We start from the raw sequence: 25,278 nt of genomic DNA on the forward strand, positions 1-25,278 counted from the left end.
TGTCCCATCAGTAGGGGTGGGTGCCAGCAGGTGGCAGAATGGGGCAGAAGTCTGGATGAAGGGCCTTGAGGAGCAGGGAAGAGTGACCTGGAGAGCGACCGGCCCTGATCTGCTACAAAACAGTTCGCCTTCAATTCAGAATGTAACTTGAGTAGATCCGTCTGCCTGGCCACCCATGGGCACAAAGATATTTACTGTGCATCTGATGTCCCCAAGCAACACTGAACCCAACACAATGCAGAGCACCCAATGTAACCATCCGATATCTAGAAAACACATCAAAAATCCTTCACTTTCTATGTAAATGTAAGTTCACTTTGCACTTTAAACTGGTAAAGCTACTAAGTGATCAAGGAAAACAGCTATTGGGTAACAGGCAGTGTCCACTGTGTTGTACTGCAATCATTCATAAATCATTGCATCGGAATGCCAAGTGACATTATTAAATCTGTATTAAATACTCTCTTCCAAATTGTCCAAGACCCCAAGAACCTTAAATATGAAAGAACACTAAGACTGAATGCAGGAAAGGGGAGAAGCAGGCATTAAAATGTTTGTTTGGCCTGTTATAATAAATTAATTCCTCGAGCCAATTAGACCTTTAAACTGATGGCCCAGCTTCATGTAGCAATCAATCCCTTTAGGTCTGACACCAGTTTATGCTGATCAGTGCCTTTCTGGGTGACAGTTTGGAGCTCTCTGTGTGTATAAGGAGTAGTTCACAGCCTGAGGACATGGTGCAGGGAGGTCAACTGGGACAGAAGACTGACAAACAGAAGATTGGGTGGGTGGCCTGATGGCTGCAGGGTCACTTCCCCAGCAGGGAGAACACAAGCAATTAAAGAACACTGTCCTTCTAGAGACTCAGTCCCTTCCTGCCTGCTCTGGGTCCCCAACAACTCCACACCTCACCCTCTGGCCTTGGCTGGGGCTGTCAGCTGGTAGGGTTGTATACCAGGGTAATGTCCTCAATTGGACTGCCCTTCATCTGCCACCCAATACTGGGTACCGCACTGTGTCTTTACAAGATGGCTCTCTTGGTGATATGGGAGAAAGGGCTGGGGGCGTGCAGCCTGGAGAGGAGGTATAAGAGACCTAGAAGGGAGTGGGAACACAGGGATGGCAGCTTCTAAGTGGTGAAGGAATGCAGTCAGGCGATTGGCAGAGGCTGACAACTAGCCAATAAAGCGGATCTCAGGGCCACTCTGCCTGACCAGGGCGCTCCACCCACAGCATGTGGCTGCAAAGCTGGGGGAGCAAGAGGAGATATGCTTGAGACCCACTGAGTTGGCAGCCTAGGGGGCACTTATACAGAAACCCTGTCTAGGTTATATATGAAAAGAAGACAGGCCCAAGCCAGAAGTGCTCATGGAACCCGGCCAGTGTGCCTAGGAGTGCTCTGGAAAGTATGTGGAGAAAGCCCATGAAGGGGATTTGCAGAGGCTAAATCAGGTTGGGCACAAATACTGCAGTGAGCTGAGCAGGGCAGGCAGCACCAGCTGGAGTCAGCAGGAGCTGGAGGCAGTGGAGAAAGGACGTGGACCCTAGCTGAAGAGTGCAGAGAGGCAGGAGCCCCAAGAGAGAAGTGGTCTTTCGGGACACTGAGATGGGGCTGGCGGAAGTGATGGCAAAGGTCAAGTCTGACCAAGTGAAGTCTCAACCCATCACCACTCTGGCCATGGGGATGATCTCAGAACCGTATTTAACCCAGTAAGCAGCAAATGCAGAAACCACCCAACCTTCAGAGGGAAGCATCTAGTCAACACAAAGCTGGTTTCTAAAGTTTATTAAAAATCAAAGAATAGAAAAACTTTACATAAAAATATGTCAATTTTAGTGTCCACATTGTTGTCCACACACAAAATTGAAACATGATCTTTTTGTCAAACTGTAGCATGTGGCCACAGTGGTAGCCAGGCCAATTCATCTGGTTCACCATTAGGGGGATGGACACATACCTGTGCCTGGGACAGTACTTTAAAACGCACATCTGCGGGTCACTCGCACGGCCCCACGGTGGCTCCTTAATGCAGATACAGTCAATATTGCTAATGTGTAATTAGTACAGGCCTATGGACCAGTGTTCATAAATATTCTTTAGCAACAGGTTTCACAATTTAAATAGTTTTAAATATTTTGGATGATTCCACTCCTCATGAGCTGCAGACCCCATGTGCTACTCTGCTCTGGACTGTCTCCCATAGGCCCCACCACAGCAGCGAGAGGCAGACCCAGACACGCAGAGTTTGTCCTTGGCTAGGCGTCCATCACATTCAGACATCAATCTACAACCCCCACTGCTGTGTGTCAATCACAAGTCCCAGCAATCAGCTTCTTGCCTTGACATTCTCCACTAGTGGACTTCCAGACCAAACTACCTGTAGTGTTTAGCAGGGCCAGAACCCCATTTTAGAAATGGAAGCCAGAGGGCCTACAAGATGCAAGCACTCCCAGGACAACTGTGGTGCTCCAGAGACTCAGGGTTAGGCGATGGATATATTCTTGTCCAAAAACAGTAACAAAGACAGTGGTTGTTGTGGCAGACTACTTGCATAGTATACCTGTATGCTTCTGACGCCAGGCACCAGCCGCTCCTGGGCCCACGCTGGGCTGTGCTCTCCTGTGATACATTAATAGACTCCCCGCGTGCCCTGAACAGCGGAGGTACTTTTCAGATATTTGCTCTTAACAGAACGAGTGCATACCGCTATGCAGATTCCTCAACGGAATCAAGGAAATTCCTTTCTCCACATTCCTAATCTGGGTGCCATTGTCTGTGATGATACTCACCAGGCCCACGGCTCTAGACCGCATCACGTAAGGGACCGAAGCACGTCCACAGTCACAACACTTTACGATTTGTACGATGTGACCACCTCTTCTCCCCTTCGAGGTTTTTACTTCTGGCACTTTTAAATGCTGGATTTGCTGTCTAGTTTTTAAAAACCCAAACCAAAATGTCAGAACTTGTGGTCAGAGCAGGACACAGCCCAAGGCCTACAGCAAGGCTGCCAGGTGTACACTGGAGGCCTGGGAACTGAGCGCCTCACAAAACCATCAAGGTGACTGGCCCCTTCACTGCATCTGACCAAAAGAAAAGACGTAAAAAATAAAGCCCACAAGCCCCTCCTCACGGTGTTCATGTAATGACGCTTAACAGACAACCAGCCAACACGAGGAACCCAACTTAGAAAATGCAAATTGGGAAAGGATCTAAGCGTGTTTAAAAAAAATTCCCTCCTCCCTTAAATATAACTTATGTGAAAATATGAAATTAAATAAAAAATATCTGAGTTATTGCACAAATCATAAGTTTTCAATATTTACATAGAAAAACAGTCCCAAAGTTTCAAACAAGACATGAGGGCAGTAAAACGGCAGCCTGCACACTCCCATGAGAAAGACATGTAGCAGGGCTTAACTACTCTGCCTGGGTCAGGCAGACTTGGGCTGCAGAACCCCCGCACGAGCACATCCGGTCCCTGCCACTCCTGAGCCGCCCTGGTGGGCATGGACGAAGACTTCTAGGCAGGCAGACGCACATCCACATGTAGTAAGGCTTCACAGATGAGCACATGGAGCTGCTCTGTAAGATGGATGCGGCCACCACACAAACATGCAGAGTGACCAGTGCTGGGCGGCACTCGGCAGCCCACGGTGGAGGTGCTGGATGTTGGTCTCGGTTCCCTGGGGTACCCGAGGCCTATGGGCAGTCTGGGGTGGGAGCAGCCAGGAGCCATTATCTGCTGAGACTCACAGGCAGGCTGTCCCTCGTGTGCGCGTGCTTTTTCCTCCTCCAGCCGGTGCGGTTGTACTGGTGGTGTCCTCGGTTGCCAACAGGAGGCCTCACGGTTCCACTGCCCACAGAGCTGTAGCCGCCACCCTGGGTGTGGTTGTGGGAGCCTTTCATGGACAGTTTCATGCCACTGTGCTGCTGGAAAGACAGAAAACAAGGCTGGAGTGCAGCATGCAGACCACAGATGACAAGAACCTCACAGCCGCGTCGTCACCGCTGGGATATGCAGTGGGCAGGAGGCAACCCTTCACTCTGACAAGAACCTTAGTTCACTCCGTGTCCTCCACAGACTTGTAACTTGTTCTGCTTCTCCATATATGAGACGGTCCTATAACCCTGGGCCCTGTCTGGGGCCTGGAATCACACACAGGAGCCCCACATGCCTGCCTGCTCCTCAGCATCTTTACGGGCAGCAGCGCAGCTTTGGGTTATTCTCAGCAACTGCAAAGTGCACAAGAGCAACAGGAGGTGCTTTGGGAAGTCGGGTGAGCCCACCAGGTCCAGGAGCCCAGGAGGAAGAAAAGGCAGCAGAGCGGAAGGCCGGAGTGCTCTCCCACCCGTGCCAGCACACCACGGTCAGGAATGAGTGACAGCGCACACTGGGCTGGGGCGAGCAAAGAGGAACCCCGAGTGAGGACGGCCAGCATGACTGCTGCCCAAACTGCACTGGGTCCCGGACAGCATCCAGCCCTGTGTGCTCACGGTCCTGCACACGGGATGCACGGACTCTCTCTAATGCCCTAGAGGACGGAGCAGGACCTCAGGGCATGAAGCACTCCCAGGGCTAATGAGACTTGGCAAGACATCCAAGGATGGTCCAGCACCGAGTTCCCCACTCCTGGCAGGGAAGCCAGGGACAGGGTAGACAGGATGACACAGTGCCACACACTACAGGCTGTTGTAAGAGGAATGCTCGGCGTTACCTCTTGATTCAAAACCCAAACTATGTGGTAAACTGAACTTGAGTACACTGAACTCCAAGTAAGTCTTCAACTCTGACCCCTGTTCTCCTTCACACTGTAGTCCAGTGAAGAATTGAGTGTGCTACCATTTAAACTGTCAGGCTAGAACATTTTAAACACCATTTACAAAAGAAGACAAGTATGAGTCTGCACAGCCAAGACACAAAAGCCCCTTTAAAACTTTCTGGAATTGTCTTCGAGGGGGAGGGGCCCAGGCTCAATGGCAACAGTAGCCGACACTCACCTTGTGATACAGGTGAGGACTAGACAGTGGATTGGGGGATGCAGAGGGGATGGCTGGGGAAGTTACATGGTGAACAGCCTTCAGAGATGTGGTTCCTTCAACACCAGCCTGTCTGCAAGGAACAGGGGCAACTCCGAGGGTCGGCGGAGGGATAGTAAACCTGGTCTAGAAGGAAAGAGAAACAGAGGCCTCCAGAGTGGGAGGTGGGGACCAAGGTCCCTACCAGAAGACAATCAAGCTGATCTGGCACACAATTTAATAACTTAAACAACTGAAGCTCCACGTGTGCACTAGTTGGGGTCTGAGCTCCACTGTGGGGTGAACTGTGCAAACGTGCCCCAACTGGGGTCATGTGCTTAAGCAGCTCACAGCCTCAAAGCAGGTCTGTAGGTTGGATCTCAGCAGGGCCAAGTGATCCAGGAAACACATCTGTATGTTCTGTGCTGTTTTACACTTGCCCTCCATTTCAAAAAGCTGCTTTTTAATTTTTCCCCCTCTAGAGACAGGGTCTCTCTATGTAGTTCTGCCTGTCCTGGAACTTACTCTGTAGACTAGGGTGGCATCAAACTCACAGAGAATCCGCCTGCATCTACCTCCCAGTTTACTTTCACTTTAAGGTATTGAGTGTATACAAATCCAATTGATAAATAATTGGTATGTATACACAAAATTGAGTATATTTTATATTGATTTTATATACATTTTAGAAAGAATTAAGTTCCCAAACAATGTGTAATTAGCAGAGAGTCCAAATCCATGCTAACACGTCAATGGTTTGTACACTGAACTTCTGAGGGAAAGAAAGTGTCTACTTCAGCTAGCAATGGGTAATGCTGGGAATTGCCCAGACACTGTGTGCAGGACACTGAGACAGCAACCATCAGAGGCATTCAGTTCTGAAGAACTGTATCACATTCCAGCACACCAGAGACCGTCGTACAGAATGACCCGGGTTTAATCTGCAGCCATCAAAACACATCAATTCCTAGGGTCAAACGTGCCTACGGGAGACTCAATTTACAGTAAACACTGATCTATGCTCACACTGCTTGCCTCGGATGCTGTACCTGATTGTTCGCTGTCATGATCAGGGTTCTGGAAGCAGCAGGCTGAGGTTTGCTGCTGGGCATTGGCAAGGCTGTGGGCAGGCTGGCCATCAGGGTGGTGGGTGCTTGTAGGCTGAGCTGACAAACACTGGGTGTGCTGCAGGGTGGCGCGTCTGAGTCCTACAGTCCAGCACAGAAACAAGGAGAGTTGTAAGCACAGTGTGCTTCTGAGGTCTCAGACAGGCACCCTCGGGGAGGCAAGCAGGAAAGGTCATGAGAGCAAACACAGCTGAGTGGCAGGTGGTCCAAGTGTAGCCCGCTTCCTCAGAGTCACTTCAAAACTGAGGAAGACTAGGCTATAGGAAATACAGATGAGACACGTGGGCTTCAGTTTATAAATCTCTAAACCAGATTTAAAAAAAAAAAAAAAACACAAAACACTAAAATAAGTCCACAGCTTGGCTGAGTGCTATTACTACCTTGGTCAATGGGTCATGTAAGCAACACAGCCTGGGGTTAAGGCTTATGCCAAAGAAAGCTGAGCAGACTTCGCACGCACGCACGCACGCACGCACGCACGCACGCACGCACGCAGCCATGAATATCCAGGAAGGGACTAAGATGGAGGAGCATATCTGTGCTAGAGATAAAAAGGACACCGACACCACCCCACAGATGAGGGAAACAGTCAAGAGCAAAAGCCTACTCACAATATCACTTCCAGAGAGCGAGGACACGGAAGAAGCAGAGGAGCCTGAGGAGAGCAGCTGGGGACTGGACAGGGACAGAGTCAAGCGCTGACTGTAAGGGGAGCTGGGCTCCCGGCTCTTCATCTGCTCCCCATTGCACGTGTTGATTCTCTCCTTTATCTTAATCCTGTTGTCTGGGGCAGGAAAGCAAAGCCTGGCTCAGTAATTAGTACAATGTGTGGGCAGCACAGGGCTACTGAGCTCTGAAATGCTGCATGTGTGACTAACAAACCAAACCTTAAATCTGAATTAATCTAATTTTAAATGTGCATTAAACTAGTTATCAGAAAACATTAAAATATTTGTCCAGCACTGGGTATATAAATCTTATCTGTAGCTTTTATAAATTATAACATAAAGTAAGTATTTCCAATAGAAATGTAGAATTCTGAAATACAATGACACACCAGAATTCTAAGATTTGAAACGAAAAAATACCTATCTCAATTTACATGTTGGGATGCAAGAATCTTGGCTGAGTCAACATTAACAGTTCCTTCCCCTGCCCCTTCCCACATGCCAACTGCAACTTCTATTTCTACAGGTCAGAGCTTATGGAACGAACGGCCTATCAGAAAAAGTAGAAAAAGGAGTCACTTTCTTGGCTTGAGCAACCTACAAGAGGGTAAGAGATGCTTCTGTGCTAACTGGATAGAGGGCCAGGCCTCACATTATATCAGTCTCTCACCCAGCTCTGGAGACGGAAGGATTCTGCTACCCCACTTTTCTTTGATCCACCTCCGGTAGTCAATCACTTCCTGGGTGACTTTGATGATTCTTCCTAAAGTACTGCAAAGAACAAGTTTGGACACCGACACCAGGTGTGAGGTGAGGTGTGAGGCTCATTCAGGACAAAGAAACTGCACTGAGTGAACTTTACAAAACATCCATGAGTTCTGACAAGTTTACATTCAAGCGTACCCTGAGATCATGGTAGGACAAAAGGAGGTTCACTATGTAGATGTCCTTAACCAAGATCTGTCTACAAAAGATGATGGCTTCAATCCATTTCTTAGGGGAGCCCAGACTCCCATTCACAGCAGTTACGAAGTTCTGATTTCGTTTCCCACCGCACAAGTAGGAGAGACCCTACACGCCCATCACAGGGCTAAGGCTGGCCTGCCACACTGTGTATGGCCAATGGACATAAAGCCAGTGTCATTCCTAACAGCTTCCTGGGAGAGCCCACCCTGGAACAGACAGAAACACACACTTCTTCCCTTCCCTTCCCTTCCATCCCCTGCCAGCCGTCTGCTATCTACCCCCAACATACTAAACAACAGCACACCTGGAGTCAGAGATAAACATGTCTGACTGGAAGACAGCTACATATGAGGGTGAGGGCAAAGCAGTGTGCTCAGAGAATTGCTCACATGCTAATTGTGCACACCTGACGGCTGCTGGACAAGCACCAACCCAAGGCTTTAGACGTCAGAAATCTGCCCCCAGTACAGAACACCCTATCAGTAAATGTTAATAAATACCACCCACAAGCAATGTTCATGAGCCCTAGACCATGGGCCACCCAAAAGCCATCCTGAATCCCAACAGGCTTTTTTTAATCACCAAGATCACCAAGGTCCACTCAACTATGACAGTGTACCCACCAATGTCACTGAAACACACAACTAGAGAAAGTGCAGCTGCCACTCCACAGGAGAGAAGCCCAGAACCCATTACCTTTCAGAGTCCCTGTTCGGGTAAGACCTGGCGAGCGGCGACACAGCGTGGCTGAGCACAATGTACGCATAGTCAAATACCTGCTTCACCTGCATGGCCCCATAGGAACTCCGCCCGACATCGTTTCCTGCAATGAAAGGCCACTGTCACACTGCTTCAGACCTGAACATCACCTGCTGTTCCCAACTTCTTAGACAAGGGACTGGGAACGGGGCCTCATCACTAAATGCCTCCAACGTCAGGAGCTCATGCAATAGGCATGTGAATGCAGCACTGAGTTGCTGCTGACTGCAGCACATAGCTCATGGTATGGAAGTGCATCAGACTCCACATGATCAGTCTACTACCACAAATGGGAAAAGACAATCACAGGTATCCTGACAGTTCATGAGCTCTGCTAAGTGCCCAGGGGCAGAAAAAGAACAAATGCACAAGGAAACCCACCACATCACAAGGAAATCCACAACATCCCAAACCCCACCCAGCAGTGTGGACCTGCCATGATCAACCACCTCATGGATAATTCCTGACAGTGACCCACAGCGTGACGGGGTAGTTCACCTGAGCACACTATCAGAACTGGTGGAAGTATGCTCTTTAAGGAAGAGGGAGGGTGGAAACTCTCAGAGCAAACCAATGAAGCCATGACTAGAGCCAAGAGGAACTTTAATCCTACACACATTCACTCCCCACAGGCAGGGGAGGTATGGACTTTGTAGGGAGGACATGGGAATTTCATTTCCTAGACTCAGGTACAGAACAGTACTGATACAGGTACACTGAAACCAACACCTGAAGATAAGGGGTGTCTACAGCTTGATGGTCCAACAGACACCCCCACAGCACTCCCAGAAAACCACACTTCCCCATCTATGCAGTGTGTCATGCCACTTAAAGACAGCTGAGTAGAACTGTCAGTATATTTTCTTCCAGTAGATTCTTAAAGAAATTACCCTGGAAGCAATGAAACACTATTAAAATGATCATTAAATTTTAGGATAATAAAATAAATAAATAATGAACAGGAACAAACACAAATGAAACCACAACCCAGGGTGTGGGGGTGTAATGTGGGACAGTCCCTAATGTAGGGGTATAGGGGTGTAGTGAGAGACAGGTTCCCTAATGTAGGGGTGTGGGAGTCTAGTGAGGGACAGTCCCTAATGTAGGGGTGTGGGAGTCCAGTGAGGGACAAGGTCCCCTAATGTAGGGGTGTGGGAGTCTAGTGAGGGACAGTCCCTAATGTAGGGGTATAGGAGTGTAGTGTAGGACAGTCCCTAACATAGGGGTGTGGGAGTGTTGTGAGGGATAAGGTCCCCTAACACAGAAAGCCTGTGAGGAGCCTGCTCAGCAGACCCCAGCTGCTGCTCATGCAATCCCATGAGAAAAAGACAAAGCAGCAGGGACCTGTGGTCGTCACAACCATCCTGTCACCTCCCCATCACCGAGTCTCTCACCAGCATAGGTATCTCACCCCAGAGATGCTCAACAGGCATGTGCAGAACTGAACAGTAACCATCAGAGAGGAACATAATTAAACAAGGATCTGTAGCATGGCTTCATCAGATTGGCAAAGATTTAAAGACCAACTGTTACCATGGTGACACAAGCCAATGGGAGTGAGGCTGGGAGATTTCTAGCTCGGCCACCCAGTAAGCAACATTCACCAGGACACAGGAAAGCAGTGGGAGAACCACCTGGGGGAGACTTCGCACTTACTGGTACAAGCTTCTTCCCAGAAGTGAATGGTTTCTGTAAGGATACAGTGGTTAACCTTTCCTAATTCTGGGGTTTACACAATGTAAACACTTTAAAAGGCAGTAAACTAGCTAGATAAGGACTCCTGGAAGTGTCACCACTGAGATCCGCAGACACAAAAACCATCACTGTGCTCCCAGCCAGAGGAGTAAGCTCACCAGGCAACAGGGGGTCCTCAATGCACAGCATCGACGGTCGGTACCCACTGGTCATGGCTTTCATAATCTCTTCTTTGGCGATATAGGCACCTCCTTCTTTTATTCTAATACCAGTTTTCAAATAATTAAAATTTCTTCCATAAAGTTCAAAAAATTCTACAAGAAGCATTCCAAGGTTTTCGTCAGCTCTTCGGGCGTCAATTCTTGGATGTAACTGTAAAAGCAGCACAGCCACAGACATATGAGCTCAAGGTACACTACAGACCTCACCTAGCAGCCTCTCCAGAGTGACAGGAGTCCCCACTCAACAGCCCTAGGCCACCCGTCAGCCACTCAGACCACGACTTCCAAACACAGGCATCTAATTGGCCTCATGCTGCCCAACAGTTGGTACATTTTCCAGTCTGCAACTCTCATCATCCTGAAACGCCACCAGTAGGTGGCAGGATGACACTGAACAGAGCCACACAGCACGTGAACAAGAATGCGAACCAGAATGTGAGCGACTAAGCCTAACTCTGCACAGGGACCTCATAGGCTGCTTTCATACACACCACTGTCAGGCCCAGGTCATCACCACTCTCTTCAAAAACCAAAGCTCCTTCGGACCCCTGCCCACTGTCCCGACAATTCCTAAGTGCCAGTGATGTGCAGCCAGCACTAAGGAATGAGCGTAAGCAGCACCTGTCAGTCTCACTGGTCACACTTCAAGCACTCAGGGTTGTGTATGGCTCAGTCTCCTTAGCCACACAGAGAACTCTGTCCTTTGCGCAATTCTAGATGGTGAGGGTCATGTCTCACTAATACACATGTCTGGAAGCACAGGAGCTGAAGCATGAAGTGAAGCTCCCCCAGGAGAGATCCCTTGTGACATCAGAGCTCTGGGTTCCTGGATCTAACCTCTTCCAAAGAACAGGGCATTCTGCCTTTGAGTGAAATCGGATGCTCCAGTCAGCCCAGTCCAGGGCCTGGCCTCCTTCCCTCAGGCAGTTGTGAGATGAGCATGATGATACACCAGGTCCAGCCTGAGGCAGCTGGGCTCTAACACAGGCACAGAAGGTGGAGAGGAAATAGCAATCCCAAACTGTCCATATGGCCCTGTGAGGTCCGGACTCCATTAACAAGCACACCAGGAGGCCCTGGGAACCCCTCTCAAGGTGACATGCACATCGTAACTGTTCTTACAAGATAACCGAAATGTGTTACCTCAAATCAGGGGTACTCAGGGAATAAAAACTGAGCCATTCAACCATGTCCGTCAAGAGAACCGGTTCAGAGGAGACCCACTAACCTGCAGGAAGCTGATGGCCATTAAGATGAGGCTGTAGGAGCTGATGCCTCCTGTGAAGACTTCATTCAGATCCCTCTGCAGGAGGAACTGCTTCAACACTAAAATCAAGTACGGCAGTAGCGAGTACTTCTGTAAAGCCAAGCAAACACGTGCCAGTCAGCTGACAAGAGAAAGAACTACTTATCCATCGTCTTGCCCCCACCTCCAAACAAGAATTGTCTCCAGTTTTAGGCTTAAGGATTCACACTAGCTGAGGGAGTATGAAAAGGTCCTCTCTCCCCTAGTAGTGACTCAGTGGGTGGGACACAGGAGGACCCTGTCACAAGAGTCCTGAGCACTTTGAGGGAGTAAGCAGGTGCACTCAGGCTGTGAGCAGAAGGAAATCAGGGAGGCTAGGATATGGGGAGAGACTGATCCAGTGTCCTCTAGGGTGCAAACGCTGCAGATCCAACAACAAAGTGGATGACAGACAGAAGACCCCAGGGCTCTGTTCAGGAGGGAGCCGTCTGCCTGACTACCAACAGCCTGGTCAAAGCTCCAGAAGGCATCAGCTCAAGCACCAAGCCAATTCTCACACGCAGAGGCACTGAGGCCTCCAAAGGGAGCTGACCCACAGAAGGAATGTCCACCTCAACTTGTGAGTGTGGCCCTGAGCCGGGAACAAGGCTGTGCACTAACAGAAAGAACATTTCTCCCAAGCTCTCTAAAATGAGGCTCAATGTTAGGAAGTAGTTACTCCAAGTAAATCAGAAAAACAGCCATGTACTTCTGGAGTTCCTCTAGAAACCCCACTAAAGGGTACTCATAATTGCATCATCTGTATTACTAACAAGGCCCCATACCAAAGTTTTTAACGTTCATGAGAAAAATGAGTGCTAGGATCTCGCACTCCTTGTCTTTACTGTGGACCTGTGACAGCCGTACCTTCATGTGATTCTTGATGAACTCTGCCGCCCGGACGCCAGTCTCCATGTTAAAGCTAATGTCGACCTTAACTTCAGTCTCCTGGTCCGTGAGCTTTATGATTGGCACCTGTGAAGATTTGATTCAAAAACCGCTTTGACATCCACATTCTCTAGCCATCCATCCACCTCTCTCTCTTCACAAACGGGAATGAGCAGTCCTCAACAGCAGTATTAAAGAGAAGGGCTCTGTCAAGAGTTCATCTCAGTGGTCATAGAGACCCAAATGATGTCCATCTCCCCTCCTCCCTCACAGCAGGATTCCCACTGCACCTGCTCCTACAGGCTGACTCTGAAGTGGGAGAGCCAGAAGGGAACAGGAGCCTGAGAAAGAGGACACAGGGGGGAAGGCCTGACCTGCAATATGTACCCTAAGAAACCTTATCACACATGCTCAAAGATAAGCCCCATTTCTGCTTGGTAGACTTGGGGGCAAGGGGTCAGACACACTGAGAAATAAGCAGTAACACTACCATACTTATTTTGGAGCAGCTGATACAAACAGACAGGCTGCAGCACCACACACAAATCCCTTTGCACCCCAAGATCTGAATCCATGGTGGCAGAGCTGGTACTGGTGCATACCAAGGCCAGGGACACCTGAGCCACTGTGACAAACCCCACACGAACACCCTCCAGCCTCTGAGATGGGGCCCTTTCCTATGAAGACACAGCTCTGGGCAGCAGAGGGGACTCTAGGTGTTCCCCTTTCAATGTAAGCTAGCATGCTGTCTTTCCCATATAGAAAGCACAGTCACACAGGCCCCGACGCTGCACTCCTGCCCACAGCACAAGGAATGCAGGATTCTCCCTAGCTTTCTTCCTCTTCCTCCTACTTCCTGGATGTACACGAACACAATTCTGTCTCTTAGGGCCAAGAATGAAGAGCTCACAAATATCAAGAAGTCCAACTATCACCAAACAGCTCCCCTGCTGGCTAAGCATGAAGACGGTCACTTGCATGTTTATACCACAAGAGGACAGTCTTCAAAATGTAGGCAGTAACCACTGTCAGGAAGATCAGAGGACATTGGCACCATGTGGGGACTCCTATTCACATGAGCTGTCAGGCCCCCATACTCACTGTAGCTTTGTCAAGGACTTTGATGGAGCACGGCTCAGCCACATTGTGCTTCCGAAGGGCTTGTTCCAACAGCTGTAATGGAGGACGTTCCCACTTTCCAAAGACAACCAGGTCTATGTCACTGGTCAGAAGAGAAATACACCTCAGTCACAACACACTTCACCAGGAGATGCCTTCCCATGTGGGAGGCCAGCACCACAGCATGCTGCCTCTACACCACAAGGTAACAGCAGAATCCCTAAGCACCTAAGCGCTGGGCACTGAATGCAGCTCTTGAGCCATGTAACTATGCAAACCAAGCATGAAAAGGTCCTCAAAGCCCCCGTAATCAAGGGGTGAAATGAATATACCACTCTCCAGACAGCTACTGTTACTGGTGCTCGCCTGATGGCCCAGGGATCTCTGAGGACTGAATCTGCTCGGCTTCTAGGGCCCCTAAGTTCTGACATCATAGTCATTTTAGCCTCCAAATGCTAAATAGCTTGTACAACAGAAACCACCTACACATTATGCACATGAAAATACAAACCCAGAAGGCAATTTTAGGATGTAAATCTGACACTTCTTCCACATAAAGATCTTCATGAAATACTGTCCAAACAGAATTGTGCTGGACTATTCATTAAAGCTTTCTATTCACTATTGCAACCACATCCCCATCCCCCAGTACTTGCTGTAAAACCAATGTTCATCCCTTCCCCAAAGACCCTCACTGAAATGTGGCTGCCAACAAACATCACCAGTGCCTTTCTGATGTGAGCAGATTCTGGGGGCACTGTCTTAGTGACCAAGTTAGTGGATCAAGACCACTGACACACAGGTGTGTTAGTTACAAAAAGGAAGCGTTTGATCCAAATGTGGCCTCTGAATCTTGGGCTTTCGGTCCCCAAAACTGAGAGCCAAATAAGCTTCTATGGTTTACAGTTCAGCCAGCCTGTGGTACTGTGTTACAGTAGAGGGAGACTAAGACAGTGTTCACAGTTCAGCCTGTGGTACTGTGTTACTGTATCAGATGACTAAGACAGTGTTCACAGTTCAGCCTGTGGTACTGTGTTACAGTAGAGGGAGACTAAGACAGTGTTCACAGTTCAGCCTGTGGTACTGTGTTACTGTAGAGGGAGACTAAGACAGTGTTCACAGTTCAGCCTGTGGTACTGTGTTACTGTAGAGGAGACTAAGACAGTGTTCTCAGTTCAGCCTGTGGTACTGTGTTACTGTATCAGGAGACTAAGACAGTGTTCACAGTTCAGCCTGTGGTACTGTGTTACTGTATCAGGAGACTAAGACAGTGTTCACAGTCCAGCCTGTGGTACTGTGTTACTGTATCAGATGACTAAGACAGTGTTCACAGTTCAGCCTGTGGTACTGTGTTACGGTAGAGGAGACTAAGACAGTGTTCACAGTTCAGCCTGTGGTACTGTGTTACTGTATCAGGAGACTAAGACAGTGTTCACAGTTCAGCCTGTGGTACTGTGTTACTGTATCAGGAGACTAAGACAGTGTTCACAGTCCAGCCTGTGGTACTGTGTTACTGTAGAGGAGACTAAGACAGTGTTCACAGTTCAGCCTGTGGTACTGTGGTACTGTAGAGGAGACTAAGACAGTGTTCACAGTTCAGCCTGTGGTACTGTGTTACTGTATCAGGAGACTAAGACAGTGTTCACAGTTCAGCCTGTGGTACTGTGGTACTGTAGAGGAGACTAAGACAGTGTTCACAGTTCAGCCTGTGGTACTGTGTTACTGTATCAGGAGACTAAGACAACTCCCATTCATCTTGTCCCTAATGTCCAACATTTCTGTACCATAAGAAATTAAATGCAAGACAAAAATGCCAAGCAAGCAATTTGGTGCCTTAATACTAATGTACATTCCCGTTCCGCCTATCGTCCCGCCGTGCTCCACAATCCTTCCCGTTAGCTGGCTATTCGCACCTCCATAAACAAACACTAAAGCACACAGCCATCTTTGTGGCACTCACCTTGTTGGAAGATAGAGACCTGTACTAAAGCTGCCAAATATCTGCACCTGAAAGAAAATGCCCCACAGGTCAAGTCAGCAGACTCCTATTATGCCTTGCAAAACATGAGTAAACAAGAAAACCAGCTTGGAAGTTAGGGGAGGAAGCAGGTGAAATACTACAACAAACTAGAAAATTCCTTGTATGTTTACATCAAAATCCAGGCTAGGCTATTAGCTACCTGGTCACAGATGACATACTGTATGGTACCTGCGGAAGAACTACAAATACCCATGTACCTCATTTCCACAGACACTTACTCATCGTGTGAGAGTGTGGTCCTATGGACACTGCAATTTTCTCTCTCTCTATGTAGGTATGTACAGGGTCTCGCTATGTAGCTCTGGCTGTCCTGGAACTTACTATGTAGACCAGGCTAGCCTTGAACTCACAGCCTCTGCCTCCTGAGTGCTGGAACTAAAGGCATGCAGCCCCACCATGCTCCACTTGTATTTGCAATGTCTAATGAAACAAACATGTTACATGCTATGAAGTGCAGTGACTGAAGTGGGGTGGGACAGGAGGCGATTTCTAACCTTCCGGAGAATTTAAAACAAGAATGAGAGAGGAAGGGCAAGGGAGAGGGGCGGGAGGATACATAAATGAATATGAGAGTATAGATAGGAATGAATCTTTCAGCTAATTTAGGTCCTCACCCAACAGAGCACTGGTGAGCTGACCAGTGACTGAACCACTCCACAGTTTGACTCAGCAATGCAAGAGTGGAGAGTGCTTTTCTAAGCAGCTCCCAGGTGACGCTGCCCAGGACTGTGCCTGGAGAGGCCACTACACCCACCATGGGGGTGTGGATACAGCTGACAAAACAATCACAGGGCATTCACACTGACTGTGTGTGTGTGTGTGTGTGTGTGTGTGTGTGTGTGTGTGTGTGGTGCCATGACAGACGCCCACCTCGGCGGTCGGCCAGAGGTCTTTCACCACGGTCTCGATCCGTCTCACCACCTCCCTTCTCATGGCTGCCTCTTCAGGACAAGGGGACATGAAGTTATAAAAATCGATTATTTCCTCATGAAGCCTGGTGGATAAAAGAGAAAAAAAAAGTTACGATTAAGCAGAAGCCTACCATTTTCTATAGATTAAAATATGTTTGGAGCCACTCAGAACCCAGCTTCTGGGACTGGAGAGATGTCTCAGTGGTTAAGAGCACTGGCTGCTCTTCCAGAGAACCCCAGGTTGGATTCCTAGCACCAGCAGGGTGGCTCACAATTCTTTGTAATTCTAGTTCTAGAGGACCTGATGCCCTCTTCTGGTCTCCAAAGGCACTTGTACACACATGGTACACAGAACACACAACAAACAACCATACACATAAAATAAAAATTAAACTTATAAAAAACCCAGCTTATTTAATTTTATATTATTATTTATTTTATGTGTATGGGAGTTTTGTTTGCATGCATGTCTCTGCACCACTTGTACACATGGTACTCTCAGAGGCCCTAAGAGGGCATCAGATCTGGAACTAGAGTTACACACAGCAGTGAGTTGCCATATGGGCACTGAGAATCAAGCCCAGGTGCTCTTTACTACTGAGGCATCTTTCTAGCCCCAAGTTTCTTTTCTATGAAAATACAGAATGAAATGAAAACTTTGTAGCACACGAAACCTCACAGTACAGTTTGCCTGCACAGGTGAACTCCTGTCAGTTCCAAACATCAGTGTATTTCTGACTAGCCTTTAAAGATACATTCAAAACAATGTCAGTTTGAGAGCTGCACTTTGCCACCGTGCAGTACAGCAGCCAGCCAAAGGTGCAGGTCCCATCAAGGCCTCCTGAACCACAGGTACCTCCACTGGATGCCTCATGACAGGCAATACACACAGCCTGAGACAGGAAAGATTCATGAACATCCACAGGAGCCCAAGAGCCCCAGGTCTCCGCAGCTCAGGATGAGAACAGTAGAGTTCACAGCCCAAGAACAGGGTTCAGAAACAGGCCAACACAGAGACAGAGAAGACAAATAACTGGCCCAAACCACAGCAGGACAGAGGCCAGCTCACTAAAATCTCACGCACAGCTCACAGACTGGCCACACTCACACATCTTGTAGACAGAGAGGTCCGATGGCCAAATGTGGCTCCAGTCTTCACTAGCAAAGCAGAACACACAGCCAACCTTCTTTGAAGCTATGTCTGAAACACCAACAGTACAAAACAGTTACCTTCCTGCTCCCCAGGCCTCAGGGGAAGTCACCAGGAGGACACCGGGAGGTGACAAGTCCTCTGCTCCAGGGCAAACACCCACCAATAAAACACAGTGTGCGCTCAGATGGTTCATCACTCACTTCGGGCCAAGAGAGAGTGGCCCTCCAAGTAAGTAAGGCTACAGCCGACCTAGGTGCCCAAGGAAGAAGTGGTACCCTTCAGAACACAGGTGCTCTCATTCCACTGCTGTGGTCCTGTCTGAAATCGTGATAAATGGAATGTAAACATTACTACTCTTCTGGGAAAAACTCAGTCAAGAACACATGCTTTGTGTTCTCAGAACAGAATATTGCTGCTGCTAGACTGTCTTGGTGCCTCTGAGATGAGGGTGTGGTGGTCTGAATAGACTCATGGGTTTGGATACTTGATCCCTTGGGAGCGGTGCTATCAGGTGTGGCCTTGTTGGAAGAAGTGTGTCACTAGGGGGAGGGCTTTGAGGTCTCAGGAGTTCAAGCCAGTTCACCTCTGGCTGCCTGAAGATCCAGATATAGAACTCTCAGCTCCTTCTCCACACCATGTCTGCCTGCAGACCGACATGATTCCTGCCATGACAATAAGAGACTAAACCTCTGAACTGTATGCCAGCCACAATTAAATGTTCTCCTTTGTAAGAGTTGTCACGGTCATGGTGTCTTTCCACAGCAAGAAAAACCCTAACTCAGACAAGGGGGTGAGACAAAAAGCCAAGCCTCCTGTTGCCCTTTCCTGGGAGGAGGCAGGGTCATGAAGGCACCATAAAACTGAGTCAGTAAGGACAGGATCTCTGATGATTGATGATGGCAGCTGTTAACAGACATGGGCAATCAGAGCATCACTGTCATGTCTGGGCAGACCTCAAGAGCCTGTGGCTGCCTCACGTTCCAGCTCTCATGGGCCACAGAGGTAGCATCCCATAGCTAGTGGGAGTTGATGCTAACCCTGCTGTGGTCAGCACTGCCCCAGTGAGAAAGCCACTGCTGTGCATGTAGGCAGCTGCCAGCTAAAGGACAGGTTTCCAGTGGCCCAGGAGCCTGGTGGGAGCCCTGCTTCCACTCCTCCTAGAGCCTCCACTAGGTGCAAAGAAGGAAGACGACCAAGAGACGTGCCAGAGGCCTGTGTGTGCACTCTGTCAGAACCTTGTCTTCATACACTACGGCCTGCCACTCACCAACTGCCAGGCTGCGTGCCCTGGGAAAGCAGCCCAGCTGTGCTCAACCTTTATCACCAGCCTCTGGTGCAATGCTTGCCACTACCTTGTAGTGCTGGATTCCCAGAGCATCCTGAGTTTTGTTCTCCATTTGTTCTTCCTACAGTGTAGGAACAGAACATTGTAACCAAGGGGACCATGCTTGTCTCTGAGATACTGAGGATGGCTTTTGGCCCACAGGCCAACCTAGCTCCAATTCCATGGGGGACAGGGACTGCACTGAAAGTTGCAGTGTCTGAACTGGGTACTTTGTGATTATTCTGGGGATGAAAATGGCCAGACCAGGGGCTTCTTGGTTAGCTTTAGTTTTCACCATGAGAATACTAGACGGCTGGCTTTTCTAGTATATTTTTCTACTGAAAATTAAAGTTCACAGAAAAACAAGGTAGTTTTCCTCTATAATCATTTTCCTGGAAGTCCAAATCCATTCAAGGGGTAATGGCAGACTGAGTGTGGTGACCCACATCTATTATCCCAGCACTTGGAGATAGAGGCATGAGAATGGAGAGTTGACAGTGGCCTGGACTACATGAGACCATCTTAGAACACCAGAGGGAAATAGAACAGATTTTCTCACGACTCTTCTGTGCATTCCATCAGTTTCTGCCCTTCATACCCAAATCAGGGGCATGGAGCCTGGATCACTGGGCTATTTTTAAGAAGAAAAGACCACAGCTACAAAGCCAAACCAAATCACTGCATAGCAAATCCAGCTACCAAGGAAAGCAATAGCCATCCTGGGAGGGAGGATGGTTTCCACTGTGGAAGTGCTACACCCAAACCATCTATGCAAAAATCCAAGGCAGGCGAAGCAGGTACCTGGGTTCCTGGTTCCTACCCTTCTTCCTGCTCCTGCCTGGGCAGAGCCGGCTCCTCTACTCCCCACCCGCAACCAGCACAACTTGGAAGCTGTCCAAAGGTGCTGCCTTTCCTTCTTCTCAACCCTAGGCCAGGAGCTGCACTGCCTCCAGTAAAGAACACAAGGAAATGAGCAGCAGAGCAGAACCACAGCCTGCAGCAAGGATGGCTTAGACAGAACAGCTACAGGAAGAGTGGGCAAAGAGAGCAAGCACCCTAATGCTGAGGGACAGCAGTGTCTTTACTGAAGGAAACTGAGTTGGAGCTGAAGCTATGGTTCAGGGGCTAAGAGCATCTGCTTTTTGTTTTTTCTAATTAAGAAATTTTTTATTCATTTTACATACCAACCACAGATCCCCTTCTCTTCCCTCCTCCCTCCTCCCCCCCCAACACACCCTCCATTTCCACTTCCTCCAAGTCAAGGCCTCCCATGGGGATTTAGCAAAGCCTAATCCATTTAGTTAAGGCAGGTCCAAGCCCCTCCCCCTGCATCAAGGCTGTGCAAGGTGTCCCATGATAGGTAGTGGGCTCCAAAAAGCCAGCTCATGTACCAGGGATGGATCCTGATCCTACTGCCAGGAGGCCCCTTAAGCAGACCAAGCTACAACTGTCTCGCTTATGAAGAGGGCCTTGTCCAGTCCCACAGAGGCTCCACACCTGTCAGTCTAGAGTTCATAAGTTCCCACTAGCTTGGTTCAGTTGTCTCTGAAGGTTTCCCATCATGATCTTGATGCCCCTTGCTCATAGAATCCTTCTTCCCTCTCTTTGACTGGACAGGCAAATGGATGGAACTAGAAAATATCTTGAGGGAGGTAACCCAGACTCAGAAAGACAAACATGAGCCTTCATCCAGTAACTGATGGAAGCAGATGCAGAGATCCACAGCCAAGCACCAGGCCAAGCTCCACAAGTCCAGCTGAAGAGAGGGAAGAAGGATTCTATGAGCAAGGGGCATCAAGAGTGTGATGGGGACACCTACAGAGACAACCGAGCTAAAAGCATCTGTTGCTCTGGCAGAGGATTCAGGTTCTGTCCCTAGCACCACATGGAGGCTCCTAACCATTTGGACTCCAGGTCCAGGAAACCCAATGCCTTATTCTGGACCCAGGTGGTGCACAGACATACATGCAGGTGAAACACTCATCTACATAACACAAACAGTGAATCAGAAAGAGTGTGTGTGTGCAAGTGAGAAAGAGCACACTCAGCAAGGATGGGTTACCCTCCTTGGATGTGATCCAACTGTGAGCAGCTGGTACCACAGTATCAACTTGCCCAGTCACAGCTCCAGCGCCCCACAGGTCCACAGCTCTCCAACTGTCCACACTTGCCTCCTTTACCTAGAGCCCGGCATTCATCTTCTCAGCTCACAATTCTATTGGCACGTGATGGCCGGGCTGCACTCCAGTACAAATCACTGAAAACCGTCCTCAGCTGTCAGCTGATCCTCTCTTCCTCCAACTTTTCCTTCAAAAGCTTTTGTTTTGGGGTTTACTGTTGTTTTGGGGTTTACTGTTGTTTGGGGGTTTACTGTTGTTTTGGGGTTTACTGTTGTTTTGGGGTTTACTGTTGTTGGTTTCAGACATGGTCTTACTGCACAGCTTTCATTGACCTGAAACTTGCTATGTCGCCCAGGCTGACCTAAACTCAGACAGATCCACCTGCTTTTGTCCACAAGTACTGGCATTAACGGTGTGCAAAACCACACCTCAAAAAACTTTACAAACAGTAGTTTCTGAGAGACCAGAACCTTTAACTTCAGGCACCTTTTTTGCCAGAAAACAGCTTGGTGAAATTAACTGATACAATTCTCACACACACACACACACACACACACACACACACACACACACACACCCCTACCCCTGTGAAGCTGACAATTAAGGCTAACTACAGTAGGTTAATACCAACTAGGGTACACAGAGCATCCAGGACAGGAAGGGTCTTGCAGCTTTCTTTGATACGAGGGCACTGAGCTGCAGTTACCTCTTTACTAAGAAGCAACAGGCTGCTAAACAAATGACAAATACAAGTATCCATGAGGGAATCAAACAACTGCTTCTACTATTCTGAGGGCAGATAATCTTCCTTAAAGCATCATTAACTAGCACAGTTAATGAACTAATTATAAATCACTTATTTAATTATGGCACAAGGCAACTATCTGAACAAATTAGAAAACTTTGAATCAGAAACAAATTAGGAAACCCTGAACCAGACTATCAAACACTTTTTTTTTTTACATCTGCAGGCTCAAAACAAGAGGAAGGAAGCAGCCTGGTGCTGGCCATGGGTGTTTGTGGGACTCCCACTGGCTGCTCTGAGTGGCCGCAGGACCTTGCTGGTGCCCATCTTCTACACAGGCTGCTGAATGGGATGTGGAGGCACAAGCAGGAGGATGACAGCTATACTACAGAGGTGAGTGAGGGCTTGGCCTCAGGAAGCTAAGGAGAGAAGAAAAGTCTCTAGCAGCAGCTACTCCCTGGGGGCACCAAGGGAGGCTAGGGTTAAAGTATTGCTGTGATAAAACACTGACCCAAGCAAAGTGGTGGCTGCACTTCCAGGTCACAGCCATCACTGAGGGACATCCCAGCAGGAATTCAGCAACCCCAGAGAATAGTGCTTGAGGGTTCACTGAGGCTCACACTTAGCTAGAATTCTCATACAGCCGAGGACCACCTGCCCAGGGAATGGCACTGTCCACAGTTGGTACCCCTCCTACATAATTAACAAGGAGACCATCTTCCACCCAGATGCCCACAGGCTAGTCTGATCTAGGCAACTTCTCAATTGAGGTTCCCATATCAGGAAACTAATTACAACAGGTTAATACCAGCTAGTATACACAAGAGATGGAAAGGGAGCACCCTGCAGCTTAGTGATCAATCTTGTCAGTCTGGACTTTAAACAGACAGAAGTCCAAAAACCTTCCAGAGCCCTAGGGGTTATAAGAGGTGCCCATATGCACCCTCAGTGATCCAAGACTGCCACCCAGGCAGAGCATACCCAAGGACACTGCAAAAGTCCTGGAGCCACTCAGCAGGCAACGTTCTTCCTCATAAAGCAGAGCAAGAGCTTAGCTTCAGCAGTAGTCACACCGTGGAGAAAGCGTTTCACTAGAGCTCTGCCAGTGCTGGCAGAGCCGCTGAGTCCACGGCCCCTGTTCTACAGAGGGAAGCGGGTGAGCCCCGGACCAGACGAAACCAGCTCCAGCACTCAGCCACTGAGCACACGGAAATGCAGCAGCAGGACTGGAGCTCAGAATGATGACGGGGCCGCTGTGCACAAGACTGGAGGGACACCCTCAGTTCACTGCATGCCACGGGCTACTGGAGCCAACAAAGAAACAGGCATCCACCTTGCTTAGAAATACCACCTACAGGCAAGCCTTCCACACAAAGGGATGCAGTGTGTGATTCCCAGTGGTTTAGGAAACAAATGACATTACAACTATGAGGGTAAGAAACTTACCTGGCACTAGACTGTAACAAGCAAGTATGAATGACACATTTGTTACAAGAGTAAGGCCCCCATAAAATAGAAGCACACACACTTGGGTCAGCAGTGGGGAACCAGGGCAGTTTCTTTCTGTAAGCCTTTTAAATTGTCTTCAGTAAGTTCTTGCTTTTATAACCTGATCCCCAAACATTAACACACCCTAACTTTACCACTCTTGCCAGCGGCACACCGAAGTCAAGCAGAAGGCCCCTTAGGCCTGCATCTCCAGCAGCACCCCACTTCTCATAGCCTCTACCTTAAAGCTAACCTGGTGTGGTTCTCTCTGGCTTGGCAGACACATTCATTCTGCAGGTCCTTTGGACTGGGTTCCTCTCAGGTCACTACTATAGGGAGTCACTCCAGGTGGTCCTCACCCCACTTGCAAAGCCAGAGTCCCTAAAAACCTATCCCACAGTTCCATGCACTGAACAGGGAGCTGGGTAGGAGTAAGCACCAGATCAGACCCCACCCCAACAGCCCAGCTGCTCAGCCTCCTTAGAGGCACAAGACCAGAAACTGTGCAGACTAGCTAGCTCTACAGCTGCCTGCAGACTCGGGCTGTACAGGAGAGCTGCTCAGGCCTCTCCTGTGTGACACTTGTCACTGAGGAGTCTTGCATCCATCACTGCCGTCCACCATGCACACAGCCCCACTGCAGTCATAATACCCCTAGCCGTGAGACACAAGATGACAAAAAGAACCTTATAAGAAAAGGGGGCTCGGTCAGAATGGAAATTACCAAACGTGTAGAAAGCAAGAGCAGGAATTAAGAGAGGAAAAGAAAATAACCCAAGAGGCCCAGAGGTTTCTGCCAGTACTTAGTACAGAAAGCAGAAGTGACCTACATGCTCCAGTCATTTACTGAGGCCCTACTGCGCAGCAGGTACTGGAGACCAGTGAGCAAGACAGGACAAAAGGAGGCCCTCGCTCTCACTCTGCTCTACTGGAAGGGGCTTCCTCGTGGAGGGGAAATGAATAAACAACCAGAGCTATGAAGAAACACAAACTGGTGCTGCATGGCTCAGAAGGAGTTGCCAGGGACCACCTTCCAAGGGGCTGGTGCTGAAGTTGGGGCTGGAAGGGGAAGCAGCAGCCAGACAGGAACAGCAGCCCCAGGCAAGGACACCCTGGGGAGGAGCATCCCTACCCTGCAGACTGAGTACTGGAGCCCAGGAGCATCTCTCTGTCCCCAGGGGCTGACTGCATACAAGGGGCCTCCAGGCCTTCTAGGAAGTCCAGGGTAAGCCAAGAGCACGGAGCCCGGGAAAGCTTAAACAACTCACGGAGCCCGGGAAAGCTGAGACAACTCAAAGCGGAGCCCAGGTCCCAACAAGACGGCTCCCGGCTCAGGCTGCACCTCAGTTGCCCAGTATCTGGCACCAGCAGGCCACAGAATGGTGATCCTCATGGCACAGGCAGACTTTCAGAACTGCAGATGGACTGGGGCTGGGGGCTGCTCCCATAGGAACACATTCACACAAGTCAGGATTACGACAAGCAGTGAGGGAAAGTGTGCTGTGCCCAGGCAGGGAAAGAGGGATGGCATCAGAAGAACAGTAAACCCAGAAGGGGAAAACTAAAAGATGAAGAGAAAGCCATCTCATTGCCAGCTCCACGGAAAAACCAGAGAGAACATGTCCCTAATGTATGGAAAAGTCAGGGGTCAGAACAAGGCATCCAAAGATGAACAGGTATCAAACACTGCCAAAACAAGAAGGCAAAGCCAGCAACATGACAGAGCCTCTCCCTACTCTGCAGGCCAA

The 25,278-nt window shown here is 49.0% G+C and overlaps 1 protein-coding gene across 2 annotated transcripts in view; it reads right to left on the reverse strand.

The window, feature by feature from the left end:
- Positions 1-1,776: 1,776 nt before the first annotated feature.
- Tent4a (terminal nucleotidyltransferase 4A) overlaps positions 1,777-25,278 on the reverse strand; it is a 36,838-nt gene continuing 13,336 nt past the window's right edge. Inside the window, exons 2-13 of one of the 2 annotated variants that reach the window (XM_036206888.1) lie at positions 16,660-16,783; positions 15,709-15,755; positions 13,731-13,851; positions 12,609-12,716; positions 11,685-11,813; positions 10,394-10,607; positions 8,478-8,604; positions 7,486-7,586; positions 6,759-6,931; positions 6,070-6,228; positions 5,003-5,167; positions 1,777-3,931 (exon numbers count right to left, since the gene is read on the reverse strand). In XM_036206888.1, coding sequence (XP_036062781.1) covers positions 3,740-3,931; positions 5,003-5,167; positions 6,070-6,228; positions 6,759-6,931; positions 7,486-7,586; positions 8,478-8,604; positions 10,394-10,607; positions 11,685-11,813; positions 12,609-12,716; positions 13,731-13,851; positions 15,709-15,755; positions 16,660-16,783 — 1,660 coding nt within the window. In that variant the 3' untranslated portion in view covers positions 1,777-3,739. Of the gene's footprint in view, positions 3,935-5,002; positions 5,168-6,069; positions 6,229-6,758; positions 6,932-7,485; positions 7,587-8,477; positions 8,605-10,393; positions 10,608-11,684; positions 11,814-12,608; positions 12,717-13,730; positions 13,852-15,708; positions 15,756-16,659; positions 16,784-25,278 lie in introns of both variants that reach the window. The other variant, XM_036206887.1, reaches the window with a different exon arrangement.

The sequence above is a fragment of the Onychomys torridus genome, chromosome 15, assembly GCF_903995425.1.
Source record: "Onychomys torridus chromosome 15, mOncTor1.1, whole genome shotgun sequence".
NCBI classification, from domain to species: Eukaryota; Metazoa; Chordata; class Mammalia; order Rodentia; family Cricetidae; genus Onychomys; species Onychomys torridus.